At 39.1% G+C, this 25588-nt stretch overlaps 1 protein-coding gene and 1 non-coding gene across 2 annotated transcripts in view; both read left to right on the plus strand.

Moving 5' to 3' along the window:
• ARIH1 (ariadne RBR E3 ubiquitin protein ligase 1) overlaps window positions 1–13382 on the plus strand; it is a 112142-nt gene extending 98760 nt beyond the window's left edge. Inside the window, exons 12-14 of the mRNA NM_001244645.2 lie at window positions 6764–7024; window positions 8108–8220; window positions 9237–13382. Coding sequence (NP_001231574.1) covers window positions 6764–7024; window positions 8108–8220; window positions 9237–9321 — 459 coding nt within the window. The 3' untranslated portion in view covers window positions 9322–13382. The remainder of the gene's footprint in view (window positions 1–6763; window positions 7025–8107; window positions 8221–9236) is intronic.
• MIR630 (microRNA mir-630) lies at window positions 13246–13341 on the plus strand. Its single transcript, NR_035955.1, has one exon. It is a non-coding gene; the product is annotated as a microRNA mir-630 (primary transcript).
• Window positions 13383–25588: the final 12206 nt, after the last annotated feature.

The raw sequence follows: 25588 nt of genomic DNA on the forward strand, positions 1-25588 counted from the left end.
ACTTTCTATATATTTCTATATTTCCAACATTAATTTTTATGATGTGTTACTTGATTTGCCCAGAATGTATTATGGATATATGTTCTTATCACCTTTTTTTCTCCATTAACCTGATGTAGTTATTTAGCCAGATACGCTGTTTATCAACAAAGAAAATATATGTGGGTTATCCTTGACCTCACCTGGTCTTTATTTGGATGCTGGTAGAATCCCTTTCTGAGATCTATAGGGAGGGTGGGTTATGTGCATAGCTTTTGAGCCAGAGTCTAATGTTTAGATTCTAGATACTAAAATAGATTATTTTTCTGTTTCACATCTGTTGGACTAAACTAGAATCTTCTATAACTGTGGGAGTACAAAGAAAGATTTCCTATCACTCCATTGGTTGTTTGGTTGATTGACTAATTGATTGGGAGCCACGCCTCCCTGAAAGGATCACACCATTGCATGCCTATCTGGCCTCCTCATCTTTCCCCACTCCCAAGCTCTTGGCCTAGCATTTACTGGGAGTTGTAGTCTGAAAAATTACTAGAAGGTTGACACATATTCAAAAGATCCTTGATGGTACCTTGACTGCCCTGCAAAAGATGTACCTGTGTTATAGAAAATCATTGACTCATTATATTGTACCACAGTGCCAACAGTTGTGGATATTTGAATCTTCTTGTCCTCTAGACTAGGGTCAGCAAACTTTTTCTGTGAAGAATCAGATGGTATATATTTTTAGCTTTGCGTACTACATAATCTCTGTTGTGACGGCTCAACACTGCCTCTGCCCTTATAATGCAAAAGCAGCCATAGACTTAAATGAGTAGGTATAACTGTTCCAAGTAAATTTTATTTACTGGCTGGGCATGATGGCTCAAACCTGTAATCTTAGTGCTTTGAGGCCAAGGCCAAGGATCACTTGAGGCCAGGAGTTCAAGACCAGCCTGAGCAACATAGTAAGACCCCCCCCCCTCGCCCCTGCCCATCTCTAAAAAAAAAAAAAACAAGGTTTTTAAATTAGCCATGCATGTTGGTGTGTGCCTATAGTCTCAGCTATTTGGGAGCTGAGGTGGGAGGATTGCTTGAGCTCAGGAGTTCCAGGCTGCAGTGAACCATGATGACGCCACCCCTCTTTAGCCTGGATGGCAGAGACCCTATCTCAGAACAAAAAAACAACAAAGAAAGCAAAACAGTTTTATTTACAAAGACAGGTGGCAGCTGGATTTGTCATGCAGGCCAGAGTTTGTATACCCCTGTTCTAAGCAGTCAAGTTTGTTGTCTTTTCCACGCTCCCCAAACTGTTTTCAGGTCACTGATTACATTTCTCATTCCAGATTCTGGCATTTGATTGGAGAATTTGTCTTGATCAGGCTCAGTGGCTCACGCCTGCAATCCTAGCACTTTGGGATGCTGAGGCGAGAGGATTGAGTGCGGGAGTTTGAGATCAGACTGGGCAACAACTGAGACCCTGTCTCTACAAAAAATTTATTAAAAATTAGCCAGGTATGGTAGTGCACGCCGGCTGAGGTGGGAGGATCACTTGAGCCTGGGAAGACTTCAGTGAGCCATGGTTGTGCCACTGCACTCTAGCCCAAGCAACAGAGCAAGACCCTGTCTCCAAAAAAAAAAAAAGTCTTATTAGCAGTGATGGTATGGGTGTTCTTTTTTCATGTTGAATTTTAGTGAGAAGCAGTTTCAGAATTCTTAGATTAAGTCAAGTCCCATAACATCATACATGTCAATATGGTAAGGGAGGGTTTTCATTTCATTTGGGGAACTTGACAGGCTTGGAAATATTAGTACTTTAGGGGAAGATAAAATGCCAAGCAGATTTTCCACATATTTTCAGATTGGCATAATTTTCCTGTTCATAAGCATTGGTTTGATACTTACCTGACTCTTGAAATAACATGGCTGTGGTTTTGTTGTTTTTTCTTTGAGATGAGGGTCTCGCAGTGGCATGATCATAGCTCACTGTAGCCTTGAACTCCTGGGCCCAAGTGGTCCTCCTGCGTCAGCCTCTGCATTAGCTGGAACTAGGGGCAGCTTGAGGTGTGCACCACCGCGCCCAACTTGTGTTGGTTTTTTGAAGTGTTTCGTTGTATAATGCTGGATCATGTGGTTAGCTAATTATGTGGCTCAGAATTAGTATTTCTAAGCAAGGGACCAACCATAGGGCCAAGTAGTATCTGTTATGTAGGCTTTAAAACATGGGGAGAGAAAGAGGAGGTAAGGATAAAGGAAAAGAACATATGTGTGTTAGGAACCCCTTTGATAGGGGCCGGGCGCGGTGGCTCATGCCTGTAATCCCAGCACTTTGGGAGGCCGAGGCGGGCGGATCACAAGGTCAGGAGATGGAGACCATCCTGGCTAACACAGTGAAACCCCATCTCTACTAAAAATACTAAAAAATTAGCTGGGCGTGGTGGCGGGCACCTGTAGTCCCACCTACTCCAGAGGCTGAGGCAGGAGAATGGCATGAACCCGGGAGGTGGAGCTTGTGGTGAGCCGAGATTGTGCCACTGCACTCCAGCCTGGGTGACAGAGCGAGACTCTGTCTCAAAAAAAAAAAAAAAAAAAAAACCCTTTGATAGTGGTTGCATTTAGTAAGCATTTATTAATCGTTTTCTGCAAATCAGGTATTGGAAATACTTTATCTTTTTAAAAGTCCATTCCCTCTAGAGATTTATGGTATAATGGTAGAGGCCTCATATGAATAATTATATATTATAATGTAATAATACAAAACAAATCTAAACTAGATACATTGTTGCTTTGATAACAATATACTTTACATATCTCTAAAGACAGACTCTCTTTACATAACTGTAATACCATTACAGTTGACTCTTGAACAATTCAGGGGTTAGGGACACTAACCCGCCCTACCTCCGCAATGGAAAATCCACATACCACTTTTGATTTTCCCAAAACTTACCTGTTTTAATAGCCTACTGATGACCAGAAGCCTTACCGATAACATAGTCAATTAACACATATTTTGTATGTTACGTGTTTTATTATACTGTGTGCTTTTTTTTTTGAGACGGAGTTTGCTCTTGTTACTCAGGCTGGAGTGCCAGTGGCAGGTTTCAGCTCCCTGCAACCTCCACCTCCCGAATTCAAGCGATTCTCCTGCCTCAGCCTCCCAAGTAGTTGGGATTACAGGCATGCGCCTCCATGCCTGGCTAATTTTTTTGTATTTTTAGTAGAGACGGGGTTTCATCATGTTGGTCAGGCTGGTCTCGAACTCCTGACCTCAGGTGATCCACCCACCTCAGCCTCCCATAATGCTGGGATTACAGGCGTGAGCCACTGTGCCTGGCATATACTGTGTTCTTAACAATGAAGTATGCTAGGAAAAAAGTTATTTTAAAAAATTGTGAAGAAGAGAAAATGTGTTTACTTTTTATTAAGTAGAAGTGGATCAGCCGGGCCCAGTGGCTCACGCCTGTAATCCCAGCACTTTGGGAAGCTGAGGTGGGCAGATTGCCTGAGGTTGGGAGTTTGAGACCAGCCTGGCCAACATGGTGAAACCCTATCTCTACTAAAAATACAAAAATTAGCTGGGCGTGGTAGCAGGCGCCTGTAATCCGAGCTACTTGGGAAGATGAGGCAGGAGAATCACTTGAACCCTGGAGGTGGAGGTCGCGGAGAGCCGAGATCTCACCATTGCACTCTAGCCTGTGCGACAGAGTGAGACTCCATCTCAAAACAAAAAACAAACAAACAAAAAAACGGATCATCATAAAGGTCTTCAAGTTGAGTAGGCTGAGGAGGAAAGAAAATACAGGAGGGCTTGGTTTTGCTATATCTCAGGTGGCAGAGGTAGAGGAAGTCGAACGGGATTCAGGAGATGCAGGCACACTTGGTGTAACTTTACAGGAAAACCTTACGAACCGTTTTGCATTTTCATTTCTCTAAAAATGTTTCTGTATAGTAACAATCCTCCTTCCATTTGCTTTAGTTTCAGTGCTGGTATAATAGAAGGGTCCATTCATAAAGGAAGTCCAAAGCAGTCTTAAGTAATCAGAACCCTTCTGCCAAATTGTCTAATGTCAATTTATTTTCTGGCACTGCTTCTTTAGCGTCTTCTTCCTCATCATCTGGCACTGGTTTGGAAGCAGCTCATCTCCATCAAGTGGTCTTTTAATTCCTCTGGTGTGGTGTCTGTTAGCTAACCCTTCACCTTCCACCTTTTCTTTGCCATATCCACAGTCTCTTTCATGATTTCCTTGATGGGCTCTGTTGTAGATACTGCGAAGTCACACGCAACATCTGGACACAGTTTTCTCTACCAGGAGTTTATTGTTTCAGTCTTGATGATGCCACGGTTTTTTCTATAACAACGATGACATCTTCAGTGGTGCTCTCCTTCCAGACTTCCATGATGTTCTGTGGGGGTTCTCTTCGATAGCATTGACAGTCCCTTCCAGAGTACCATGTGCATCTTTACGTTTGTTTACATTTCTCTCAATGTGAATGGTACCATATACGGTCTGTAAGAGTTTGTGTGCATAAGTTTTGATAAATCTCAACTTTTTATTAATAGATTTATGTATATTTTATGGTAGTAAATGATAAGATAGGCTACATATGTCTTATGCATTCATGACAACTCTTTTTCTTAATTTTGGTTTGTCCGCAAGTGTTTTCAAATTGTTGGCAAACCTCCAAAAAATATTTCAATATATTTATTGAAAAAAATCCACATATAAAGTAGACTTACAGTTTAATCCTGTGTTGTTCAAGGGTCAACTGTATATGTTTTAAAGCAATACTCTGTTGGTATCATCTATTGTTCAAATATCCCCAATTATCTTAAATTTTGCTTTTTTTTGTTTTTTGATGTGTTTTTTTTTTTTTTTTTTTTTCAGAGGTACAGTCTCGTTCTCTCCCCGAGGCTGGAGTGCAGTGGTGCAACTCGGCAATTCTCCTGCCTCAGCCTCCCAAGTAGACGGGATTACAGGCACATGCCACCACGCCCAGCTAATTTTTTGTATTTTAGTAGATACAGGGTTTCACTGTGTTGCCCAGGCTGGCTCAAACTCCTGAGCTCAGGCAATCCACCCGCCTCAGCCTCCCAAAGTGCTAGGATTACAGGCATGAGCCACCACACCCAGCCTATCTTAAATTTTCTTTTATAGTTGGTTCAAATTGGGATCCACATAGGTCCACAAATTGGATTTAATTGATATCTCTTGAGTCTCCTCTACCTGTTGTTCCTTCTCTTCCCCCCTCCTTGCTTTTTTTTCTTTGTTGAAGAAACTAGATCATGTTGTCCTGTAGAGTTTCCCACATTATGGATTTTGCTGGTTGCAACTGCATGGTGTCATTTAATAGGTTCTTCTATCCCTGCATTTTCTGAAACTGGTGATTAATTCAAGAAACTTGATCAAATTCAGATTCATTGGTTGGGGGGGGAACCCAGAATACTTAATTGATTATACTTTCTATTGTATTGTATCAGGAGTTACATGGTATGTAGTTGCCGCTGTAGTTTTCTACTTAAAAATATCTCTGCTTTTTGCTTGTTTTACATCTTGTGGCATACTATAGAACAGTGCCATCCAATAGAACATTTTTGTAATGATGTAAATGTTCTTTATCACCAGTGTCTGATTTGGTAGCCACTAAGCACATGTGACTATTGAGCAATGAGGAACTGAATTTTTAGTTTCTTAAATTGAATTTTAAGTAGTCAGGTGTGGCTTGTGGCTACTGTATTGGAAAGTACAATTAATAGGACATTTTTCAAGAGTATTAAATAACAAAAGTAGCAGTAGATGTCTATTCCTGATTTTAGCCTAGATCACAGTACTGTTTCATCAGTAAATCAGCTTTTTAAATTATTAATATTTTTAATGGACAAATCATAATTATACACATTTATGGAGTACAGTGGAATGTTTTGAAATATGTAAACAATGCAATGATTAAATCAAACTAATTGTTGTATTGCCTTGCCTTAACATTTTTATGGTGAGACATTTGAAATGATGCTTATTTTGAAATATATATTATTATTGACTATATTCACCCTGCTGTGCAATAAATCTCAAAACTTACTCATCCAGTCTATCTGAAACTTTGTACTCTTTGGTCACCAACTCCCCATTCCCTCCCTTCCTACCCCTTTATCCCCCCAAGCCTCTGGTAACCGTCATTATACTCTGTATGTCTGTGAGTTCAACTTTTTTAGTTTCTACATATAAGCGAGATCATGTAGTATTTCTTTTCTGTGCCTGGCTTATTTCACTTAGTGTAATGTCCTCCAGGTTCATCCATGTTGTCACAACAGAATTCCTTTTTTGAGGCTGAGTACTCGTGTGTGTGTGGGTACATATATGACGTTTTCTTTCTGTGTTCATCCATTGATGGACACTGTACATGGATTCCATGTCTTGGCTATTGTGAATAATGCTGTAGTGAATGTGAGAGTACAGAGATACCGTTGACATACTGATTTCAGTTCCTTTTCATATATACACAGTAGTGGGATTGCTGGATTCTGTGGTGGTTTTGTTTTCAGTTTTTTAAGGAACCTCCCCATACCATTTTCCATAATGGCTATACTAATTTACATTCCCATCAACAATGTATCAAGAGTCTCCTCCTTTCTTTATCTTTGCCAAGACTTATCTTTCATCTTTTTGATAAAAACCATTCTAACAGGTGTGAAGTGATACCTCATTATGGTTTTAATTTGATAATCAGCTTTTATGTACAGTTTATGTGTTATAATTATATCACCCAATTTTTCTTAATGGGACAGCGATCTAGGGCAGCCCTGCAGAGGTACCTGTTCTACTGTAATCGCTATATGAACCACATGCAGAGCCTGCGCTTTGAGCACAAACTATATGCTCAGGTGAAACAGAAAATGGAGGAGATGCAGCAGCACAACATGTCCTGGATTGAGGTGCAGTTCCTGAAGAAAGCAGTTGATGTCCTCTGCCAGTGTCGTGCCACACTCATGTACACTTATGTCTTCGCTTTCTACCTCAAAAAGAATAACCAGTCCATTATCTTTGAGGTAGGAGTAGTTCTGGGTGAGGAAAAAGCCCACCTTGTATCATAGGTCTACCTGATCTTTCATATATAAGATACAGAGTTTTCAGGGTTCTTGTTTGTTCAGAACATGTAGGTAGACGAATGTATTTATTACAAAGATACAAGAAATTTCTATTTCTTGTCCTAAATTATATTCAGATCGATGTGGTTTAGCCAGCTAGTGATTAGGTATGCAGGTTCTGGAGTCAGCCCTAGATTTTAATCTTTACTTCATTATATTTTAGCTCTGTTGATTTGGAGCAAATTCCTTAACCTCTTATTTGTCCGTTTTAAAGTGAGGATAGTACCTTTCTAGGTGGTTATGAGGTTTAAGTGAGACAATTTGTGTTTTATGTGAGACAATTTTTGTTAATTGCTATATGGCACCTGGAACATCATAAATTCTCAATAAAAGCCTTTATTCAGGCTAAACTAACCCTGCGATATTAGAAGTTAATGTGGTGGTTATCTTTAGTGGAGAAATAATGACTAAAAAGCCAGCTTTTAGCAGTAAACGTTTTCTCAAGTAAAGATGTTCATTTAAAATTGATGCATAAAACATTGATATCTGTATATGACTAGACAATAAGACTGACTAGCAGATGGGACTTCAGTTGGGTAACAGGTACAAAACTAGCCATAGTGGTAAAGGATGATACAATTTGAATCTTCCATACAGTGTTCTCTTATAAGAAATAAGTATAGCCAGATGTAAGCAATAATAGGTTTCTGTTTTTTCTCATTTACCTTTGAGTTTTCAGCAAAGAGCAGCTCTCAGAACGAGAAGATTCCAAAAGACATTTTAAATCCTTTCAAATGGTCTTCAGTATTCTTCCAAAAGTAATGGGTGAAATCTTTCGTTCTTTTAACATTTAAAAAATTGTTCTGGAAAAGAACAAACAAGTTATTAGAGATGAAAGCCCATAGAGCTTTACAGGTGCAGTTAAACCACCTATGAAAGTTACAGAATGAGTGTTGAGAGCAGTCTGTAGTCAACAAAACAGTGAAAATGGTTTATCTTTTAGCTTTATTTTGAAGCCAAAATTTACTTTCATTCTTCTTACAGAATAACCAAGCAGATCTAGAGAATGCCACAGAGGTGCTCTCGGGCTACCTTGAACGAGATATTTCCCAAGATTCTCTGCAGGATATAAAGCAGAAAGTACAAGACAAGTACAGGTAATTTTTTTTTTAAGCTGTTGAATAAAACTTTCTGCCAGTGATGATCCTTAGTGGTAAAGTTCAGTGATAGTGAAACTGGGTTTAGCATATCCAGCAACTGAGCTTTTGCCATGTTTCTCACAGATTGCTTCTGTCCGTTGGGCACTAAATTGCAGGTAGTAGTATTGGTGAAGCACACATAGAGAAGGAATTCAGCCATTTATTCTATTGGCTAATTCCACTTCTGTTCAGTTATTTAGTTGCTACCTTGCAAGGAAGAAAGAATCCAAAAAGGCCAAGTGGCCTTTAGGATGAGAGTGAGAATTGAATGTTGGTCTTAGCCTGAGAATCCTATGTATGGGTCATGGCTATTCACAAATGAGCTATGGAAACTTACTTTTTAGAGTTTTTATTACATATATATATATTTTTTAATCTAAGGAGATACTTGTCCTAGGAGTCGATTTTTCAAGATGTGCCGCCTCTTAAGCTAGAGATGCAAAATGTTTTATTTCTCAACATGAAGCTCTTTCTCCCAAAGTAACAAATGCTAGTGTCTTTTGAAAGTTGTAGGAAACTTGGGGAGTTTGGAAGACTTGGAGATTTAGTCCTAACCAATATCTTCCCTTCCCTTAGCCAATTTTAGCTACCATATTGTGTTTACAGTACTTTTACAGTTGACAGAGATTTTAAGGACGTGAATAAAGAACCCATGAAATTATTTCTGAACCTGTTTATCTGCAGAACTGTGGGATTGAATTATGATTTCTAAGGTCCATCAGAACTTGTACCACTTTATTGCTTTAAAATTAATTCCCATGGAATCATGGCTTTCACAAAATACCATTTTAATATTAGAAGCAGTTTGATGTGTCTGTACATCTAGACCTAAAAATGTGCCTATTAAAATAAAAAATAGGTGCTTGGTTCTGAGTCTGGATAAACTATAGGGATGCCTTAAAAATAAGTAAATGCCTCTTTTTTTATTATTAGAGGCTGACAACAAGTTTTTTTTTTTTTCTCTCTGATTACAGATACTGTGAGAGTCGACGAAGGGTTTTGTTACAGCATGTGCATGAAGGCTATGAAAAAGATCTGTGGGAGTACATTGAGGACTGAGAATGGCCCTGCATAAAATGAACTCTGAAAACTTTACCATCTAGAGTGCTCATGCAATTAAAACAAAACAAACACAAACAAGGAGGCACTAAGCCTATTCTGACACCACTGGTCTGTAGTACCAGAATTGTTTTGTTAACGGAAAGTTTAAGTAAATTATATTGTAATAAAAAGGTAGATAAACCATTGTACAACAGTATTCTAGGCCGCCAACAAAAGTGTGACAGACACACTAAAAGCCCTCCAACTTTAACTTGTAACGTAGCTTCATTCTCAAAGCTGACTCCTTTTTTTTCTTTTTCCTTTTCCTGAGTGTAGTACAGTTAAAATTTCAAACAGCTCCTTGACACTGCTTTTCATGTTCAAACCAGCCATTTTGTTGTACTTTGGTAAAGGACCTCTTCCCCTTCCTCCCCTACACATACAGATACACCCACACACAGACTGACTCTCTTTCTCTCATACCCCAAGGTCATGAGTGAATGATGCTTAGTTCCTTGTAAAGAAAATCTTGGGATGGGGAAAGGGGTAGGCAGCAAGAGGATTCAACAAACGAAAAACATAAAAACTTTGTATATGACTTTTAAAACAAGAGGACAACACAGTATTTTTCAAAATTGTATATAGCGCATATGCATGGACAAAGCAAGCGTGGCACGTGTTTGCATAATGTTTAATTACAAAAAAATATTTATTCTTTAAAAATCTTCAAGATTATGTCTATTTGCTGTGCATTTTCTTTCAGTTTGCTTATCTTTCCCGGGTTGGGGTTGGGATAAAGGTGTGTTGGTTTAGCACCTCTGGAAGACCTATCTAGAGCTCTTTCACTTTCCTGAGGTTATTTTGCCCTTTCTGGTGTTGGTATGTCTGTTGCCGGCCATGGGCCTCATGCCTTGAATTCCTGCTCTTGATCAGGGACAAGGGAGGTCAAGCTCTGACTAATGCCATGACCTGATTAAGGGGTACAGCAGGGAGTTTTGTTGCTACAGCTCATGAATTAACCTGTCCCAACCTAATCCCCCTCCATGGCATCATGCCTCTACCCAAGCCTTTGTGTGCCCATGTTATGCACACAGCTGTAGGCATTCTTAAGTTCCCTGTCGCATCCAGTGGAAGCATTTTAAAATTTCTTTTACTTTTTGGTTTTCCCTTAATTGCTGCTTTTCAGATTTTAGTTATGGCTCGTCTGCTCACCCCTTCTCTACATTAGGGTGTCAAAGAGAATGTTTTGCTCTAAATATAAATAGCCATTCATTTAGTCTCAGATTGTGAATTTAAAATGGCGGATACCGAAATTGCTTGTGTGTGTTGCTGTGGGTTTGGTTTGAAGGCAAACACCCCTAGAACATGATATTCCCATCTAGTGCATTTAAATAGAAATCACTGAGTTTGCTGCTTTTTTATTGTCAGCAGATAGGAGAATTAATAATACATTTTAGCTGTGATGTCCATTTTTATGAAATTCCTACTAAGAGCTATGTTAAAAGTAAAGGATGGTGGTGGTTGTATTAACTATATACCTGTTTAGGCCATTCTGGCTGTGGTATTTTTCAATAGGTCAGCATCTGTAAATCTGTCAGTTTTATACAGGAGTGCAGAGTGAACTAGGCAACTAGATTAAGAGGTCTAAATATGAAATACCAGTTGAGGCTGAGGACCTCTTCGTCTTCCTTTAAATGTCTTGTGCCTAGGGAGTGTTTACCATTTGTGAGGCAGCTTTGTCTGCTCTTACACTGTACATCCTATTACTCCATTGGGAAGTAGGTTCACTTTCCTCTGGCCTTTTGCCTAAGTTAGGCTTTGCTGAATCAACCCTACTTTTCCTTTTAGAAAAGGTTGTTACAGGAGATATACTGGCAACTGTTCTTTTCCCATCAAAAATCAGTGAATGTTTGCTGAGTATAAATGCTGCTTCCTTAAACCACTTGTCGCTTTAGGATCAACTTTACCTGTACCTTTTCTCCTTTCCTCCCTTGCCACCTCAGGTGCAAATCTGAACTCAGTGTCTGCTTCTTCCATTTTCTCGTCTCCCTCCCCTCTTCCCCCATTATCCATATGACATTATTTTACTTCAAATGACAGCATCAATCTTAAAAAGATATACATTAAAACTAAGGAGTTTTTTTAAAGAAAGCCTGAATAAGTTCCTTTCCCTGGTAACTTTGAAAAGCAGTCAGAGTTGCTATATAGATATATGTGGCTCCTTTAAAATGCTTTGTGTATGTGTGGTGTTTAAAAAAAAAAATCTTACCAGTTAACTTTGCAGTGTCTAGGTTTGAGTGTCATAAATCCACGTGTTCCTGTTGCAACAAATACCCAAAAATTGTGTGTGCACTTCCTAATACCAGTCTTCACCCATGGAGGAACAGTGCTTTTTAGAGATGCTTTCTATTTCAGTGTTGGCATACTGCCTGAGGGTATTGCAGTTGTGGGTGCATTCCCTAATTTGTATGATCAAGATGAACTGGCCCTTTTCTACTTCCAAGCTTTTAACAGATACCACCATATTTGACAGAATTCCCAGAGTGAATTGCTTGTGTTATTAGTAGATTCAGTGCCCCCAGCTGGGATAGGCAAGCCATGACAGCTTCCCTGTTTCACCTACATAAGTCTTATCTGAGGGATCTATTCACAGTAAGCACCAAGGTCTCCATGTCTTGAGGTCAGTTTCATTGTCTTTTGAAAAGTGCATGCTTCATTTGAACAATTCATTCAGCAGCAGATGGACTTTCAGTGATTTAAAATAAAATTTTGATCCAAAGCTCAGGACACAAACCACAGTGGTAAAATTGAGTAGCATATAATATCAGACTAAATTATCTGTAATTTTCCACAACCCAGATTGTATGTGTTTTATGTGTGTTTAAATAAATATGTTAGATACACGTGTATACATACACACATATACAACAGATCCAAGACTGGCTGACTTCATTTGAAATGGTTGAATCTGCTGTGTAATAAAGTGGTTCAACCATGATTAGGAACTGAAATTTAGTACAAGAGGGAAAAGGAGTTAATGTAACAAATTATTTTAGCTACAAACCCCGGTAATAGAGCACTTGGGGGATGGGATGGGGTGGGTTGGTGAGACAATCAGAATGGTAAATTGATTAAATGCTCCTAACCCTGTAATTTTGTGCATAGAGCACCCTGTGCTGTGGAAATAACTGTTCTTAGATTTCATTGTAACTGGACTGTTCAGGTTGCCCAGAGGGAAAGAACATTCCTAATTCTAATAAAATAAACTTTTATTTTGTTATTCCATTAGTTACTTATGTTTATTTTTATAGTTAAAAAATGACTAAAGGTGGCTAATAGCCACCCGTATTATGTGCCTTATTCACTGTTCCCACTTAATATAAAATGTCAAAAATTCGTTGTTTCTTTGCAGGGAACTGTGAATGAGCCCATTCCCCCAACATTTAACTTGGTTATTGAAGCTTTCAGAGCATTTTCTGAAAGCTTTCCAATTTCTGCATCTCAAATATTGAATTTAAATTGTTTGTGTTGTAACAGTGATACAAAAATGTTCAATAGCTCTTTGAATGCCACTTTTTTAAAAGAAAATACTTTAAAAGTCATTCTTAGCTAACCTCAAAACTCCTTTACATTACTTTCATTTTAGCTCACTCTTAAAGCTGATACTGTTATATAGGGATGAAGGGAGAGTTTTCTTAAAGAAGGTCCCAAAGTTGAAGATCGTTTGTCATTGATACTCTGGCCAAGTCCAGGTTTTAGGACAATTTAATTTACTCTTATTTGGATCTGTAATTATGGGAGTTTATCACTTTTCCTCTTCAAAGCACTTCAACTTACTGTCTAAAACAAGTGGAGAAGAAATTGCCATTTTTTATAAAGGAGGAAGATAAGGCTCACTGAGGTTAAATAACTCACTCAATTTTTCATTTCCTTCTACCTGAAACTTAACATCATACTACCTCTTTGTATCATATTTTGTTATTCTGGTCACAGAATGACCTAGTATTCTGTACCAGGGAAGGTAGTTCTTAACTATATCGTTGTACTTTTAAACCACATTAAAGACTATTATAAATGCCTATCACTGCTACTGTTAGAGGTTGCTCTATACTATCTCTGATCTTTCATTTGTTGCAGTTTGCAACACGGTAGTTGAGAATAAGTGGTTTAGTATGATTTGCTTAATAGTACCCAAGTAATTTGCAGTTGTTGGTTTAGTTATTCAAATGAATTTCCATTGTAAAGAATTTTGGATAGTCTGCAGGAAATTGTTACAGGATGCACAGAACATCCCATATCCATTGGATCTCAGCCTTTGAGGCTTTAAAAAGATGATAAAGCAGTGAGTTTTATGAGAAAATTTTGGCTCCTTCAGAAACAGGAAAATAAGTGGGCCCCTCAGATTTTTCATATATCTTTGGGGATAAAGTTGGTTATATCTGGTTTATTTTAGGGATTTTGCTTCTGTAGTTACCCAAGATCAAATAGCCAACTCAGAAATACTCAGTTGGATATCAATCAAATAGTGCCTACCAGGGGAGTAAACAGACAACTTTTAGGTTTTTAGTTTTTGCTTTTGTGTGGAGTTGAGTCCAATTTTTAAGGCAACTATTGTTGACCTTTCTCTAGGCAGTAGCATTTAGGATGGGAAAAAATAATATGAGTTATGTGCGAAAAGCAGTTTTCAGGCTATCATTTAGGGCCACAGATATGCTTATTTAGGACTATTTTCAGGGTAGGAGCCAGTTAAAGTTTGTATATCAGTCACACATTGATATGTAGCAGCTCTATCAATGCCAGAACAACCTTATTACCATAGTAATTCAGGGGTCTCAAGTAATCCAGGAGTCTCAAACTGAAATGTCAACAAGAGCCAAGTAAATATTTTAGAAATAGAGTACCCTGGACTAGATGGGCTCTGAGAGGAGCCTGTGAAATCCAGACTTCATGTGAATTCTCTTAATTAAATGTGGGCCAAGGAAAACCCGGCCATGGGCAGTTTTTTTTTTCCAGCTTCTACTAGTCTTGGCTTGCAACAATGCCACTGTCCATCTGGCATTACCTAGACCAGTGATACTTAAACTTGTCTGCGAATTGGAATCACTGAGAAGCTTTAAAAAATATTAGTGCCTGAGTGTTACTTTATGGAGATTATGATTTAATTGCTTTGGGTAGGCATCAGTAATTTTTGTAAAGCCCTTTACGCATTCTCACCCCTAATTCCAGCCAGTGATTCTCACATGCAGACTAGGTTGAGATCCTTGATCTAGACTGCCTTCTATAGTTGCAAAAAGAGAATACAGGCGAGCAACTCCAGATCATAAGGGACAAAATGATTCAAGGCAAATTGACTGGCTCAGAATAGGGCCTCACTGGAGGCCCTAGTTGAGTGGGTTTTGTGGAATGGTGCCTCCCAAGGGTCTGGTGTGCAGTGCCCAATTTGGTTTTTTGTTGGTTTTCTGGTAAGTGGTCCACCTTGGAGAAAATCACAAAACTAAAAGTCTTACCAAGAAGTAGAACTGACAAGCAGCCATGTTGATTGGCAGTACATTCTCTTACCAAGGGGGAGAAATCTATCTAGGGAAAATAATACAGAGTCTGAGCAAAGGAAGTTGAGTGGTTATAAGCAAAACTGTCATTAAAGCTATTTGCGTCAAGTCTGCACAATTCCACGAGCACTTAAGAGTTTACAAGTTTCTCATGTCTATCATTCTTTTGATAATCTTGTATTTTTATTTCAAGTGTGGTATAGTAGTAAGAATATTGGTATTTCTCAGCCATAGATTTCCCTTTTGTAAAATGGGAATACTAATAGGAACTGTAATTTGTTGAGTGCTTTTTGCCAGATGCCTTACTTTTGTCTGTATCTTCCAAGCAGCCCTAAAGCAAAATGGGCATTGTTACCCTATTTTTATGAGGAAAGACACTCATATACTACTAACTTACTCAAAAGTTACACATTGAGTGTATAACAGGGCCATGCTTGTCTGATTCCATATGTTCATTCTATTATGCTGTTGTCTGTTACATAGGAATATTGTGAGGATCAAAGAACATGTGAAAACAAAACCTAGTTACAATAATAAACACACCAGTGCTAACTTGGGCAAAAGATAAGGATACAGAGCTGTCTCAGAGACTCCCAAAGGCAGGATGAGATTGGGAACTAGAAAACCATTTTGGACCCCTAAAGTGGTATTGTCTACTATCTGTACATCATTCTCTTACAGCTCTTACTGCTGCTTTTCCTGTCAGTTACCCCATAGCTCCAGGTATTACATGTTAACTGTTCCTGACACATGTAGACAGAACCAATCAGATCCATGGGGCAGGATCATCAATACAAACATGGGTGTTGAGAGCTTAACTCAATCGGGAAGGAGATCTTGGAGATCATAGTTCGCTGGGTTCACATCATGGAAATCGTCTTTGACAAAACTGAAATGCCCTGAAGTTTTAATTTTTAAATATATGTAATGAATTGGTATATGGTAGATACTCGTGGCTACTTAGTATTTACCAAATGCTTTGTTTCCATCTCGTTTATTTTTATTTTTTATTTTTTTAAGAGACAGTCTTGCTATGTTGCCCAGGCTGGACTTGAACTCCTAGTCTCAGCCAACCCCTTCTGCCTCAGCCTCCTGAGTAGCTGGGATCATAGGCATGTGCCACTGCTCCTAGCTCTTCCATCTCAGTCTTATGATGTAGTTACTATTTTCATTTTATAAATAAGAAAATAGAAGCTCAAAGAAAATGGGTAGTTCCCTGAGGTCATCCTGTTAGTAAGTGGTGGAATGAAGTTACAAACCTAGGTTTTATTGGTCACCACGCACAGTGCCAGGCACTGGCAGTACAGCAGTGAACAAAAGGTCTGTTGGTTTGTCTGAAGCTCTCAACCTTGATTCTGCATAGACTCGGTGGATTGCCCAAGGCCACTCAACCAGTTAATATCAGAGCCAGCTCTGCTGTTTGACCAGTATATTATTTTCACCACACTGTATCTGCTTCTCAGTCACCAAAAGCACCAGCTAAAATTGTATATAGACTGATTAGGGGACTTCCAACCTAAGATTGTCCTGGAAACTTAATTCTTATCTTGGCTCATCTCTTCAAAACAGATGCCTCTTTCGTTGGTGACCTCAGATACACTGTTCAGAAGTACTCAAAGTATTCCTTTTTTCTCACATTTGAGAGTTACTCTAGCATTTTAATGAGTTAAGCAAGCCAGCCCTGCATTTCCAAACCCTTCCCAGAAGTCCAACCTTACTTTGATCTGATGACATGCGCTTTTTAAAAAATTACTATTTTTTTAGAGGTGGGGTCTCACTATGTTGCCCAGGCTGGAATATAATGGCTATTGACAGGCACAGTTAGGGTGCACTACTGCCGTGAACTCCAGGACTCAAGCCATCTTCCTGCCACAGCCTCCTGAGTAACCTGGGACTATAGGTCATGCCACCATGCCCAGCTGACATTGGCTTTATATACATAATATTTCCTCAGCAACAATTTATGTCTTATTTGGCACCTGTAAAACCCTCTTCACTGATTATGCCTGTTTAAAGGTTTGGTATTTACTCCAAGTCACCTGCCTTTAGCCATGGAGTATTCAAGTTTCTTTCAGAATGAGAATTTGGAGGGTGCTTATAGAAATATAAAGCAAGGCTGGGCATGGCGGCTTACACCTTGTAATCCCAGCACTTTAGGAGGCTGAGGCAGGTGGATCACAAGGTCGGGAGTTCGAGACCAGCCTGGCCAACACAGTGAAACCTCATCTCTACTAAAAATACAAAAATTAGCCAGGCATGGTGGTGCATGCCTGTAATTCCAGCTGCTCGGAAGGCTGAGGCAGGAGAATCGCTTGAACGCGGGAGGTGGAGGTTGCAGTGAGCCAGGATCACACCACTGCACTCCAGCCTGGGCGACAGAGAGACTCTGTCTCAAAAAAAAAGAAAAAAAAAAAAAGAAGAAATACAAAACCAACTCTTTATAGTAGACAGTTTATCCCCCAGAAAGCTTTTTAGGCTGAAAACGTTTCTATAGATTTCGGATTTCCTTCTGATAGCTAAAATTTGTTTCTGTATAACAACAGAGTAGTGCCCTATAAGCCAGTTCAGTGCACATTAAATGGCTCTTCTTAGAATTATGAATCTGAGGCTTATGCAGTGAGGCTCTAGCTCTCTGGAGTCAGTTGGTCAAGTGGGATTCCTGAGGACTGAGCAAACACACACGGAGCAGGATTTTGTCCTAAGTTTTCTTAGGGATCCTATCCAAAAACACCATTACTTGAATTTCCCAGCTTCCTTTTACAGGGAGACTTCCTTGCTATGTGTACTCCCACCTCGGTATGTCAAATCATTTTCTCAGAGGAAGTACAGCATAAAATAATAACCAGCATTTGTAGAGCACTTCTTGTGGGCCTTCTTGGGCAAATAGACATTCTCATGGAATGCTCTAAAATTGTTAAGTTCTTGCACTTGCTCTCAAGTCATTTATAATCTAATTGCTGGTCTTCCTGGTATGAACAAAGATGTTTGCTTGTTAATAAATTCCTACCACATACCCAGACTTGTGGTTTATTTCTATCTAACTAGGGAAAGCACTAAAGAGTTTTCCAATAAGGAAGAATGATCTGAGTGTCTACCTGCTTTGGAAAAGATGTCTGCCATGGATAGGAAATGATTTTGTATCCCAAAATCCTAGTACTAATTTGGAGTGTTGTAAAGGTCAGGGCAGCAAATGCTAGAGAGTGGGATTAATGAAAAGTTATAGTGTTCTGCATGCCTTTGAATAATTAATTTTTACTCCATTTTTACTCGCTTGCAATAAAGTAGGTTAAGTGCTGTACTTTAAGGAAGTCCATGTACAAGCCAGTGCCTTAACAATGGTCAAATGGTTGCTCACTAACCAAGGGAAATAAATGACTGTTGTTTCCACAAAATTGCTTTACAGATTCTAAATGCTATCTCTGGGACACTGGATTGTGTGCTCTTTAAGATAAATTCCATAATCAAGGGCCTGGCCCTGAATAGATTGGAGCCCAAAAATCTCACTGAAGCAAAGAGATAATAGGCCAGTAAAGAGTGGGAGACAAACACTCCTGGAATAGGAATCCACTACTCACCTTTATTTTAAATTGATATATAGAAATTAATATTACAAAATGCACACATCTTAAGTGTGAAGTTTGATGTTTTGACAATTGTATATGTCTGTGTAATAACTACCAAAAGAAGACATAAAATGTTACAATTAACCCAGAAAATTCTCAAGTACCTTTAAATCACCCCTGAGCACCTCCCCACTCCAGTGATCACTTCTTGATTTTTGTCACTAAAGATTTGTTGTACCTGCTTTTGGATTACATATAAGTGGAATCATATAATAATGTACTCTTTTGCATCTGGCTTCTTTCACTGATAATGCTTTAAAGACACGCATACGGTATGTATTAGGACATTGTTCTTTATTGCTGAGTAGTAGTTCATTCTATAAATATACCACGATTTGTTTATTCATTCTCCTATTGAAGGACCTCTAGGTTGTTTCCAGTTTGGGGCAATTATGAATAAGGATGCTATCGATATTCTTACACAGCCTTTTGTTTTTGTATTTTGTGGATATACATCTTCACTTGTCTTGGATAAATAAGAGTAGAAAATTACTGGGTCATATGGTAAGTGCATGTTTATAAGAAACTGCCCTCTTATTCTCCAAAGTGGTTTTACCATTTTGTACTCCTATCAGTGATGTATGAGAGTTACAGTTGCTTCACATGTCTGTCAACATTTACACTGTCAGTGTTTTTTATATTAGCCATTTTAGCATATATGAAATAACTGATTTTAATTTACATTACATTTCCCTGATTAATGAGTTGAGCACTTTTTCATATGCTTATTTTTCATTTGTGTATCTTTCAAGAAGTGTCTTTCATGTCTTTTCTCATTTTAAAGTTGGGTGTCTTTTTATTGTAGGTGTTATTCTTTGTATTTTGAATATAAATCCTTTGATAGATATGCTATGATTTTTTAAAGACTCTATGTATTCACTTATTGGGATCTTTTGATGAACAAATTTTTTTATAAAATCCACTTTATCAGTTTTTTATTTTATGGTTTTATGACCTCAAAGTCACAAAGAACATATTTTCTTCTAGAAGTTTTATGGTTTGGGATTTTATGTTTAGGTCTGTGATCCATCTCAAATTAATTTTTGTGAACAGAATGAGGTTTGGTTTTTTTCCAACATGGATATACAGTTGTTCCAGCAACATTTACTTAAAAAGACTTTTCTTTACCCATTAGATTGACTTGGTAGCTTGGTTAAAAATTGATCACGTGTGTGTGTATTTCTACATTTTCTGTTCTGTTCCATTAATCTATTTGTGTATCCTTACATCAGTACCACACTTTGGATTATTGAAACTTTCTAGTAAGTCTTTAAATTAGTAAATCCTTCCTTTTTGTTATTTTTCAAGATCGCTTTGGTTATTGTCGATTCTTTGGATTGTCATAAAAGTTTTACAATTAGCTCATCTTGTTTTTCAAACGTAGCTGTGCTGGGTTAGCTGTGTTCACGCCACTGCATTCCAGCTTGGGTGACAGCAAGACCCTGTCAAAAAAAAAAAAAAAGAAAGAAAAAACTGCTAGAATCTTGATATGGGGCTTTGTTGAGTCTATAGGTCAATTTAGAATGAACATTTTAATAGTATTGAGTCAGCTAATTCATGAACATGTTAAGTCTTGTCATTTATTTAGGTATTAAATTTTTTTCTCAGCAATGTTTTGTAGCTTCCCTTGCATAACACTTGCTTATCTTACATTAGACTTTTTCTTAAGCATTTGATTTTTAAAATATTTTTGATTTTCTTTTCTTCTTTTTCTTTTTTTCTTTCTTTTTTTTTTTTTTGAGACGGAGTTTTGCTCTTGTTGGCTAGGCTGGAGTGCAGTGGCGCGATCTTGGCTCACTGCAACCTCCACCTCCCGGGTTCAAGCAATTCTCCTGCCTCAGCCTTTTGAGTAGCTGGGATTATAGGCACACACCATCATGCCTGGCTAATTTTTGTATTTTTAGTAGAGACGGGGTTTCACCATGTTGGTCAGCCTGGTCTCGAGCTCCTGACCTCGTGATCCAACCACCTTGGCCTCCCAAAGTGCTGCCATTACAGGCGTGAGCCACCGCGCCTGGCTAATTTTCATTTTTAAGTTGTTTGCTGCTAGTATCTAGAAATACAATTGATTTTTTGTTTGTTTCTTTAGAGATGGGTCTCACTATGTTGCCCAGGTTGGTCTTAAACTCCTGAGCTCAAGGGATTCTCATGCCTCAGCCACCCAAGTAGCTGGGACTTTATTCACGTGCCAGTGTGCCTGGTTGATTTTTGTATGCTGATCTTGAATCGTGCCACCTTGCTAAATTCATTTATTCTAGAAATAGTTCTTGTAGATTCCGTAGAGTTTTATATTAAATAGATACACAACAGTGTAGTCTGCAAATAATGTTTTTACTTCTTTTTCTGATTTTATGCCTTTTCTTCTTCTTCTTTTTTTTTTTTTTTTTTTTGTCTTTCTCCACTGGCTACAATATCTAGTGCAATGTTTAACATGTGGTGAGAGCAGACACCTTGCCTTGTTTTCTCAATCTTAGGGATAAAGATTTTAATGTTTCATCACTAAGTATAATGTTAACTGTAAGTTTTTCACAGACCAGCCCAAAGAAGTTCCTTTCTATTCCTAATTTGTCGAGAATTTTTATTAGGAAGGGTTATTAAATTTTGTGAGATGCGTTTTTAGCTTTTAATGAGATTATTATGTATTTCTCTTTTTATTTTGTTAAGATGGTATGTTACAGGGGTTGGCAAACTGTGGCCCATGGGTCAGATCCAGCCCATGGACAGTTTTGTTGTTGCTGTTTTAGAGACAGTCTCACTCTTTTGCTCAGGCTGCCAGGCTGGAGTGCAATGACATGATCATAGCTCACTGCAGCCTTGAGCTCCTGGACTCAAGCGACCCTCCTGCCTCAGCCTCCTGAGTAGCTAGGACTACAGGTGCATGTCACCACACCAGGCAAATTTAAGAAATTTTTTGTAGATCTTGCCATGTTGCCCATGATGGTCTCAAACTCCTGGCCTCAAGCAATCCTCCTGCCTTGGCCTCCTACAGTGCTGGGATTAGAGGTGTGAGCCACCACACTTGGCTCTCATGGACTGTTTTTGTTTTTGTTTTGAGACAGGGTCTCTGTCACGCAGGCTGGAGTGTGGTGGCATGAACGTGGCTCACTGCAGCCTCAACTTTCTTGGCTCCAGCAATCATCCTGCCTCAGCCTCCCGAGTAGCTGGGACCACAGGTGTGCACTACCACAGCTGGCTAATTTTTCTTTTTCATTTTTGTAGACATGGAGTCTTGATATGTTGCCCAGATTGATCTGGAACTGCTAGGCTCAAGTGATCTTCCTGCCTTGCACTCCCAAAGTGTTGGCATTACAGGCATGAGACACAGTGCCCAGCCTATTGCAGTGTTTTTTGTTTTTTCTGTTGTTTTTTTTTTTCATCTTTGTTTTTGTTTTTTTGAGACTGAGTCTTGCTCTATCTCCCAGGCTGTGGTGCAGTGGTGTGATCTGCAACCTCCGCCTCCCAGGTTTAAGCGATTCTCCTGCCTCAGCCTCCCAAGTAGGTGGGATTATAGGCACATGTCACCAAGCCCAGCTAACTTCTATACTTTTAGTAGAAACGGGGTTTCACCATATTGGCCAGGCTGGTCTTGAACTCCTGGCCTCAGGTGATCTGCCCACCTTGGCCTCCCAAAGTGCTGGGATTACAGGTGTCAGCCACTACACCTGGCCCTACTGCAGTTTTTAATAGAGATGAGTTCTCTCAGCTTTTGTCTATAAGAGAATGTCCTTACTTTTATTTTTGAGGGGTATTTTAGTTGGATATAGGATTCTATGTTGACCTTTTATTTCTTCTTTCAGTACTTTAAAGAAGTTATTTTATTGTACTCAGGCCTCATTTGTTTCTGGTGAGAAGTCATTCATCATTTTAATTTTTATTTCCTTTCCGTAATGTGTGGTTGTTCTCAATGGCTGCATCTGTGCATTATATTTACTTTTCAGCAGATTGACTAGGGTATGTCTAGGTATGTTTTTCTTTGTATAGAGTTTACTGAACTTCTTGGGTCTGTGTTGATGTCTTTCATTAATATTGGTTCTTTCTTGGCCGTTATCTGTTTACATTTTTCTCTTGTCTCATACTCTTTTGCTTCTCCTCTTCTTTGGAGATTCTAGTTACATGTATATTAGATGATTTGATATAAACCTACAGATCTCAGATGATTTTTCCCCTGCCCTGTTTTCTTTTTGTTTTCAGTTTGGATACTTTCCATTTAACCATCTTTAAGTTTTTTGATGCTTTCCAATGTTAACCTGTTAAACTTGTTTATTGAATTCTCTATTTAAAATTTTTTATTTTTAGTTATTTGTGGATACATAGTTGTACTGAATTATTCATTTCTAATATTTTTATTTCTAGCATTTCATTATATTTGTATAGTTACAATTTTCTGCTGAAATTTCCTATTTCTTCATGCATGTTTTCCACATTTTCCATTCTACTTTTTAGCATTTTAATCAGTTATTTTATTGGGTTTTTTTCTGTTTTTTCTTTCATTTTTAATCAGTTATTTTAAGGATCCAAACTGATAATTCAACATCTGGGTCTTTTTTAGTTCTGCTTCTATTGAGCCCTTCCTCTCCCTTACCATGAATCTTATTTTCTTGCTTTTGCATGTCTTGTATATTTGATTGGATGATGGACGTTTTATGTTGGAAAAAAAAAAAGAAATTGAAGAAAATGTTTACTTCCAAAACAGGGCATGCCCTTTGTTTTTTTTTCAGGCCACTTGAATGGTGGCTCAATCTGATGTATATGAATTCTAGACTGGGGCTTCACTGCAGTTTTAGTTTAGTTTGATTCAGTTTGCCTCTAGCTTCAAATATTTGAAGGAACGTAGAATCAGAACTCTCATATCACCAGGGCCTGAGTTTTGGGCATTGGCAAGATTCCAGAGATCTGACTTTGCTTCATAGCTAAGCCACCAGCTTTTATCAATGTGGGAGATCTTTCCCTACTTTACAACCTTGCTGCCAGGATTTTTTTTTTTAATCAATGGGCTGGGGATAGGAGGATATCTTTCTCAGCTCTCATGTGTGCCCTGCCCTTTTGTAGAGGAATGCCCACAATGCCTAGGGGATGGGTTTCTCAGCATTTCTGACCCCATTTAGGCTCCAAGAGTGCCTCTGTTGGATTTCACAACAATCCTGCCTCCCCTTTCATTTTTAAAGGGTATTTTGCCCTTGGGAGAAGTCAAGCTCTCTCAGCGTTCCTTCTATTATCCACACCTTTAGTGTACTACACCTTCCTGTACCTGGTTATCATCTAAGGGGTAAGATTGGTGGGAAGCCTTCCTCTGTGGATTTGGGTCATCTAGGTTCTAATGTCAAACCAGCCTCCAAGGGGTTGTGAAAATTTTGTTAAATTTCAGCAGGTTTCTCTTTTCTCCCCCTGTAGTATTCCTCTTCCTACCATAGTTCAACTAGGAATAACAACAGCTGGGGGGGTCTCTTTTCTCCTATGAAGGACTTGGCACTTTCTGGAGTTTGGATCATTTAGGTTTCTTTGGTTTTTGTTTTTATTTTGAGACAGGGTCTCACTCTTACCCAGCCTGGAGTACAGCCTGCAGTGATCTCAGCTCACTACAACCTCTGCCTCCCTGGCTCAGTTGATCCTCCCACCTCAGCCTCCTGAGCAGCTGGGACTACAGGCGTGTACCACCACACCTGGCTAATTTTTGTATTTTTTGTTGAGATAGGGTTTTACCATGTTGCCCAGGCTGATCTCAAACTTCTGAGCTCAAGCGATCTGCCTGCCTCAGTACCCCAAAGTCCTGGGGTTACAGGCATAAACCACTGCACCCAACCTAGATTTCTTTGTGTCCTTAGCTTTCTGATGAATTAAACATATGTTTTATTTTCTAGCTAATCTGGCCTTTTGTTGTTGTTTGCTAGAGTGGGAGGTATATTCCTTGTGACTTTGTTCATATCACTAGTGAATTTCAGAAGTAGGAGTTTATTTTTTTAATAAAAAATTTTTTTAGGTCAGGCACAGTGTCTCATGCCTGTAATCCCAGCACTTTGGGAGGCCGAGGCAGGTGGATCACCTGAGATCAGGAGTTTGAGACCAGCCTGGCCAACATAGTGAAACCCCAACTCTACTAAAAATACTAAAATTAGCCAGGTGTGGTGGTGGGCGCCTGTAATCCCAGCTACTTGAGAGACTGAGTCAGGAGATTTGCTTGAACCTGGGAGGCGGAGGTTGCAGTGAGCCGAGATTGTGCCACTGCACTCCAGCCTGGGTGACAGAGCAAGACTCCCTCTCAAAAAAAAAAAAAAAAAAAAAAAATATTTTTTTTTAAACACGTCTCACTGCCACCCAGGCTTGAGTGCCATGACATGATCATAGCTCACTGCTGGCTTGACCTTCTGGGCTCAAGTGATCCTCTTGCCTCAGCCTCTTGAGTAGCTGGGACCACAGTCATGTGCCACCATGCCTGGCTTTTTTTTTTTTTTGTAGAGTTGGGGTCTCGCTATGTTGCCTGTGATCCTCCCACCTTGGTTTTCCAAAGTGCTGGGATTAAAGGCATGAGCCACCATGCCTGGTTAGGAATGGGAGTTTAAACAATGGTTTTATTTACATATTTCATTAGCTAGTATTTTTTTCTTTTTTGAGACAGAGTCTGGCTCTGTTGCCCAGGCTGGAGTGCAGTGGCACGATCTAGGCTCATTGCAACCTCTGCCTCGTGATTCTCGTGACTCAGCCTCCTGAGTAGCTGGGATTACAGGTGCCCGCCACCACACCCAGCTAATTTTTGTATTTTTAGTAGAGACAGGGTTTCACCATGTTGGCCAGGCTGGTCTCCAACTCCTGACCTCAGTTGATCCACCCGCCTCAGCCTCCCAAAGTGCTGGGATTACAGGTGTGAGCCATCGCTCCTGGCCTCATTAACTGTTTTTAAAATTAAAAGTACATGGATAATACAAAGTTAAATTTTGTAGAATCATAAAGAAAAGCAACACCTTCCCATCTTAACTCCCCTAGTGCCTCTACTCCCTCCACAGAGACAAATATCTTACCAGTTTGTTGTGTTTTCTTTTCCAAACTGTATTTCTAAAATGTGTCAATATCTCTTCCTTTTATTTTTTATTTTTTTGTAGAGACAGGGGTCTCACTGTG

The sequence above is a fragment of the Pan troglodytes genome, chromosome 16 (assembly GCF_028858775.2).
Source record: "Pan troglodytes isolate AG18354 chromosome 16, NHGRI_mPanTro3-v2.0_pri, whole genome shotgun sequence".
In the NCBI taxonomy this organism is placed as follows: Eukaryota; Metazoa; Chordata; class Mammalia; order Primates; family Hominidae; genus Pan; species Pan troglodytes.